Below are 6,922 nucleotides of genomic sequence, written 5' to 3'. Positions count from 1 at the left end.
AAAAAAAAAAAAAAAAAAAAAAAAAAAAAAAAAAAAAAAAAAAAAAAAAATATATATATATATATATATATAATAATTATAAAAAAAAAGGCCTTTGTTTGATGAATATCGTGTCGTGGTTATTATTATTAATAAAAATATTAAATTATATTAATTAATTAATAAAGAATAATAATAATAATAATAATAATAAATTAATAATAATAATAATAAATTAATTAATAATAATAATAATTATTATTATATATGGTCTACGATTTTAGTTAAGTAGTGCGATTCAATAATTATGAGATATATTCTTTTTTTATTTAATTCGGGTTTTTGACGTAGAAGTCAATGATTTAAATCACCTCAAATTAATTAATTATTTGTCAAATTCGAACGAGTATGACGTGGAAGTCAACTCAATAACTTACCCTACTAAGTTATTTTTGGTCGTATATTCAACTATGGTAAAATTTTAATCTTACATAGGTATTTAAAATCGGTTGAGGTCGCATTTTTTTATTTAACTATTTAAATAAATAGATTCTTCATGGCATTTTTAAATCAATAAATAATAATTAATTTCCAAAATTAAAAATTAATGAGAATCAAAATTCAATATGCTAACAATTTCTAATATTACATGAGTTTGTGTTATATTAATATAAGTTCCAAATAATAATTTGATGTTGGAGGAGTAATTGGGCTGGGCCCAGCCCACTGCGGATCAAATTAGTGACTGAAGTCATTTAATGGGCCATGGCTGAGGAAGAAGAATGTGGGTTGGGCTTGGGCCTGGTTTAAACTCTTATTGAACCCATACCCAAAACGAACTGGATCGGGTCGTTAAAAATTCTACCCGACCCTTATAATTCGGGTTGGATTAGGTTCTCGGGTTCATGGTTAATTGGTGTATATTTTGTACATTTATTATTATTATTATTAAAATTAGTATATTAAATTATAATTTTGTATGAAATTGGATTAAAAAGTTGTGGGCCGAAATTGGGCGCAAGGATTTTGTCCTTCCTATGCCTAAAGCGCAGCTCCGATCACCGACGACGCTGGTCCGATTCAAAGCGGTCGCCATTTCCGGTGGAAGAAGCAAACTAATCATCCCACTTCTACGACTCTACTTACACAGGTACAAACCAGTATTTCTGGTTATTTTTTTTTACCATTTTCTATCGAACGCTTTAATTTCTACTTGGAACTGAAGTTTCAGTTCCAGCGACTTTCTCAAGCTGCCTTATGTTTTAATGTTCTGGATTTTTTATGATTTGACTTCGGCATGTGGAATTCGAATCTGTTTTGTGGCAATTAGTATTTGTACTGATTTCTTAGATGATGTATTTTGATTATGTGTTTGTTCCTTTTGTACTGATTTCTTGTTTTAAGTGTGCCGGCTCTGGATTTGAGTTGCCGGTGTTTGTTCCTTATATTTTGTTGGGCACTGATTATGGTTGTTGGTGTTATGATCATTTGCGCAAATGTGATGGATTCTGTTTGCTTTTCATTTTGCTCACCCGACCTAAACATAACTCGGCAGATTAAGGCATATACATTAAAAATCTCTATGCTGGCTGATATTGACAAAACTGGGTAGTGGAGCAAAGACATCTTTGCGGGGGGAAGTTTGAGAGTTGAAGTAAGAACTGATTGCACCAAAAGTACAAAATATCATTTCTTTTTCCGGATTAGAATTTTCTGTAGTAATCCATGTAATTCTATGTCTATCATTTTATTCAGAAGAAAGACATGAAAATCTATGGGAGCTTGGTCCTTGTAGTGGAAAAGGCTAGAAATTATAGAACTGTTTGTAGTTGTATGATTGGGAAGAGAAATGTCTACGAGAATGTAGCACGTTAGACCGGGATATTACATTCATTCCTTTAGGCAGTGTTTGATTCTTGGATTAGATTTGTAGAATCTAGGATTAATCTTGTTTTTGATCCATGTGTTGTGTATAATCTAGGATTAAAAATATATGAAGTTACAAGTTTGCTAATCCGGTCGACTGCATAAACTAGAGCCTATAAAATTTACATTTTGCAATACAAGCTAACTTTTATAAGCACATTACCAACCATAGATTTCATAAATCTAGGTTTCTATGATCCATTTCTTTTCCAATGCAAACAAGCTTCCTAGCATATGAAAAAACATCAAATAGTTCTGTTAAATAAAATCTTCTTTCATATGGACGTGATACTCATATCCACTGCTTCACATAGAATTTCAGAACTTAATTAACTTGCAGGCAATCCACCTTTGGTTTGTTTGATCTAACCGTTGTTTGAATGCTCTGTTAGCTGTAAATATTATTTGTTCCTTTCAATTTCACCATTGGAATGTTTCAGTCAGCATTGCACTAAATATAGGAAATCTGTTTTATTGCTTTCGTTTACTTTTCTCGTGGCACTTTTTTTTTTTCCTTCTTTATTTGTTTCATTTAGAATCTCCTTATTTGTTCTGTTCATTTTAATTATCTTCCAACAGGCTTGTCTCTGCTACGAGAGTCAAGACACATGATGGCATTAGAACCATAGCATAAGGATGTTGTTTGAAGTATTAATGAAGTCCAGGCATTGGGATCCTAGGCTTTCTTCTCCTTATTCCCTCAAATGCTTCCTAAGGAACTTTTCTCTATGGTCAATGAAGAAAGACCCAGACCTTGAATCAGCTCTATCTCGTAATCGTCGATGGATTGTCAATAATCAAATCAAGAATATCGTCCTTCGTTGCCCCAATCAGACGGCACCTGTAAAATTTCTCCAAAAGAAGTTTAAAACCCTCGACTGTCAAGGAAAAGCCCTTAACTGGCTGAAAAAGTACCCCATCTGCTTTGAAGTTTATCTCCACAATGATGAGTACTATTTTCGGCTGACAAAGAGGATGATGGCTTTAGTTGAAGAGGAAGAAACTATCAAAGATATGCAGGAGCCTGCTTTTGTCGAGCGGTTGGCAAAGTTGCTGATGATGGCTTCGAATCAGAGACTAAATGTTTTAAAACTTGGTGAATTAAAGCGGATTTTTGGGCTCCCAGATGATTACTTGATAAGAATCGTTCCCAAACATTCAGATATGTTTCGAATTGTAAATTATACTGGAAAAAGAAACTCAATGGAAATAGAACTGGTCTCTTGGAAACCAGAACTAGCAATTTCCAGCATAGAATCTTCAGCCTGCAAGCATGGGGTTGAGCCAGCTTTCTCCTGCTCACTGCCAACGACTTGGGTAAATTCGTGGGAAAAGTTTCATGAATTTAATGCCTCTCCATATATTTCACCATATGCGAACCATGCAGGGTTGGTGAAAGATACAAAGGAGATGGAAAAGAGGACAGTGGGGTTGATCCATGAGATATTGTCGCTGACATTATGGAAGAAAGCATCAATTATGAAGCTTGGACATTTCAGCAGGGAATTCGGTCTGCCATTGAAGTTGAATGCGTTGCTGCTTAAGCACCCTGGCATATTCTATGTCTCAAACAAGTATCAGATTTACACTGTTCTTCTTAGAGAAGGGTATAATGGATCAGAACTAATTGAGAAAGATCCACTAGTGGTTGTAAAAGAGAAGTTTGGAGAACTGATGCAGGAGGGACTTCATGAATATAACAGGCGACATCATTTGATGAATTTAGAAAAGAAGAGAATGAAGGGGATGCTTTTGGGTAGATCAGAAAAGAACAAGAGGAAAGATTCTGAACCAGATGATCTTGATGATCAAGGAAACAATCTAGGAGGTTTACTTGAGCCAGAGGAAAGAAAAAGATTCTATCAGTCTCTCTTTGATGATGGTTCTGCATGACCTACACAGATTCGCTAGAACTTCATATAGTTCTAAATTTTCATAGTCGTTTGTCGTAGCCTTGCAGCGCCTTGTTTAACCGTTTCTAACGTTTATCATGACTTAAGAACTTCAATGAAAATTCGAGGATGGGATTTTTAAAAACAAAGGTAAATATTCTGATTGCCCTTCGTCAATCGATATATATGTTGCAATTATCTGCGTGGTACCATTCTTTGGCTGGAGTCCTTTCTTGTAATTGAGCACTCATTTTGCGTGTTTTTTTTTTTTTTATGCACTCGCACATACTTTCATTTTTCTAATTGAAAGCTCATGTTCTTATAAGAAAAGGAAAAGGTAAATATGGTATTGATAGGTTGTAGATTTTTTTTTTTTACTGCAGATCATTTGCTGCTTATCTGATCACTATGTCAGCGTCCTTCACAAATGTGAAGGAGTTGGTACAGTGGATAGCCGTTTAACATTATCATTTCGAAATGACTACAGGAACTGTCTGTATGCCAAACCTGAATTAGTATAGTAATCCAGGAAATGGAATGTTTCAACTAAATATTTGTCTAAAGTTTGGCAGGGCGGAGCTTTTGATTTAAACTCTTCAAAGCAACGAGTTTTGCATCAATGGAGTTGAATTGTAGATGAGTTGTCTTCTCTGTCATGAGCAAACTGACGCTGCTATAAAGTGCCGAGGAGAAATTTCTGATTTAATGAAGAAAACGATGGCATGAGATTGTGGAGCATGAATATTTATAAGGGGACAGAACCATCTCTAAACTACTTTGGGTGAGCTCTGGTCGACAGTCCAGTTTTCAGGTCAGGACTACTGATTCTTGCCTTACCAACCTGATTTAAATGTATAATAATAGAGACGAATAAATCAATTCCTGAATTGAAAAGCTATCCAATTCATCTACATTTTTCATATTCAAGAACAAATTGAAATGTATGTTTCATTAATTTGTAATCTTTATTTCTTCTTTATCAAAGTCTATTACTGAGTAATTCTTTCGTAGATATATTTGATAAGATATATAGGTCTGAAAAGTCAATAGGAAAGTATCATAGTACCCATTTTTTTCTCATCTCCCCAGTTTGCAGCCACTTCCCCATGATATAGGTTATCAAACAGGGTCGTTCATGGTAGAGTAGAATAGTGTTTGTGTTAGTTGTGTGTTTGTATGTCACTGTGCATGAAATCTACTTGGAAACAAAATGAAACAAGTCAAAGTGAGCCTAACTTAGCTCTAACTGACATGTACTTCCATTGAGGTGGAAGATTCAAATCCTCGTAGGTAATGGTTACAGAGCTCATTCGAGATGAAAAGTTAGCAACCTAACAGATCAATTCATGATACTAATTAATCAATCAAATTTCTTCAACTACTTGTAGAAGTAAACAGAGTTCAAAGAATCCAACAAAAACAAGTTTTTTCATAAGGACGAAGACAGAAGAAAAACAGGAAAAAGAAAAAAAAGAGAGACCAAGCAAGGTTTGATTCTCTATGACTTAGGAACACAATTTCAAATTGCGTATACTTGGCCTTGTATGCAAAATCTGAAGGCACTCACTCAATTTGTGCAGCCAATTAAAATGTCAGAAAACTACAGTTAATATATCAAAACAACTAGCTAGTTATCTATTTTATGTAATAGAACAGCATAAGCATAGCAACTAAAGGATAAGCATAGCAACTAAAGGATAAGCCTAGCCTATGAACGAAGTTTGAGTACTTGAAAGTTCTCAGTAGGTCGAATCCACAAACGTTCCTGCTCCAGTCGACTTGATAGAGAAGACGAACAAGAAATTCCCATTAAGGATGCACGCAAATGAACTTCCAAACTGATAGTTACACAGTCCTCAGTGGCGGTGAAACCAATATGACACCATCTCCTCTAACAAAAAGAAACGGGACAGTACGCCTAGATGTCTGGAGAGGAAAGTAGACAAATATATGAAATCTCAAATGCTGGAGTTAAAATATCAAGTATGGATAGGCACAATGAACCAGCTTGAGGAACACAGGGTATTCTTTTCCTTTGGTTTTAAACTTCAAACATTTGAGCAATAGTGTATTTATTTCCTTCAAAAACGCAATGTACACTAGTAATCCAGTGTTCACTATTGTAAACCCACCTGATCCTACTTGAAAATGGGACCAACTTAGTATTCAAAATTATCTTCTGCAGAGTAGAGATTGATACAAAGTTACAAACAACACTAATGCAAGAAAATGAGCATACCCGAACGATCTCTTCGTAAGTCTCGTCGTCAATTTCTACAGTAGTAACAATTTCTTCAACATCGCCTAGAATCATATTAAGATGTTGATCATAAGCCTGCAAAACATCATGATAGTCAGGCAACAGAATGTAGTTAAAACTCCAGGAAAGGTAAATCTCAGTAATGGACGATTAAAATGAAGAGATCAAAGCTGAAAATTTTGCATTTACAAAAGCATCTCAAAACTAAAAATGCGATAGAAGAGTCCTGGATCAGTTACTACTCATAATCTGCATCTGTGGATAAGTGGATCACACAACCGACCAGCCAGTGTAACAATGTGTAACAATGATTTTGTTAAAAAACCATATCTCCACTGGGAATATGCAGTTATGGTCCTCTTTTGGGCTTTCCCCTTAAGGTTTCAAAACGCATTTGTTAGGGAGAGGTTTCCACGCATTCGTTCTCCTCTCCAACTGATATGGATCTCACAATCCACACCCTTTGGGGGCCCAACGTCCCCGCTGCCTCTGATATTATTTGAAATAGCCAAAGCCCACTGGTAGCAGATACCACATCAACCGCTAGCGGTAGGCTTGGATTGTTACAAATGGTAAGCCAAACACTGGGTGTGCCCCAAGGGGGGTGGACTGCTAGAGAAAGGAACAAAACATTCCTCTCGGGGTTTCCCCAATAGATGCATTTTAAAACCACGCCCGCCCCATCACAAACGCAAAAACTCAATAGAAGAAAGACTAATTGCTTACTGTCAACGAAATGAATGTAAACAAATTTCAAGGGAAAGCCATCAAGTAACCAAAACGATTAGAAAACCCTAATTCTCCAAGACATTCATTTGATCAAAAGAAAAAAAAAAAAAAAAAAAAAAAAAAAAAAACTAGAAAA

General features: G+C 35.2%; 2 protein-coding genes across 6 annotated transcripts in view; one reads left to right on the top strand and one right to left on the bottom strand.

Moving 5' to 3' along the window:
* Positions 1–983: 983 nt before the first annotated feature.
* Positions 984–4,806, top strand: LOC111445385 (protein WHAT'S THIS FACTOR 1 homolog). 5 transcript variants are annotated; one of them, XR_002710832.1, is made up of 3 exons: positions 984–1,129; positions 2,485–3,947; positions 4,370–4,806. XR_002710832.1 is itself a non-coding variant. In XM_023083733.1 (2 exons), the coding sequence occupies exon 2, from the start codon at positions 2,542–2,544 to the stop codon at positions 3,796–3,798; it is 1,257 nt and encodes a 418-aa protein (XP_022939501.1). In that variant the 5' UTR covers positions 984–1,129; positions 2,485–2,541; the 3' UTR covers positions 3,799–4,009. The 5 variants fall into 5 exon arrangements, 1 of the variants encoding a protein (XP_022939501.1); XR_002710831.1 differs by having other exon boundaries at positions 4,362–4,806; XR_002710834.1 differs by having other exon boundaries at positions 2,471–3,947; positions 4,362–4,806.
* A 456-nt stretch (positions 4,807–5,262) lies between these two features.
* The window catches only part of LOC111445386 (sm-like protein LSM3A), a 2,249-nt gene continuing 589 nt past the window's right edge, over positions 5,263–6,922 (bottom strand). Inside the window, exons 2-3 of the mRNA XM_023083734.1 lie at positions 6,037–6,132; positions 5,263–5,723 (exon numbers count right to left, since the gene is read on the bottom strand). Of these exons, the coding sequence (XP_022939502.1) occupies positions 5,643–5,723; positions 6,037–6,132 (177 nt within the window). The 3' untranslated portion in view covers positions 5,263–5,642. The remainder of the gene's footprint in view (positions 5,724–6,036; positions 6,133–6,922) is intronic.

This window comes from Cucurbita moschata, unplaced genomic scaffold (assembly GCF_002738365.1).
Source record: "Cucurbita moschata cultivar Rifu unplaced genomic scaffold, Cmos_1.0 Cmo_Scf00007, whole genome shotgun sequence".
Taxonomy (NCBI): domain Eukaryota; kingdom Viridiplantae; phylum Streptophyta; class Magnoliopsida; order Cucurbitales; family Cucurbitaceae; genus Cucurbita; species Cucurbita moschata.
The sequence above is the reverse complement of the archived record's forward strand: the minus strand, read 5'-3'. Positions and strand labels throughout refer to the sequence as shown.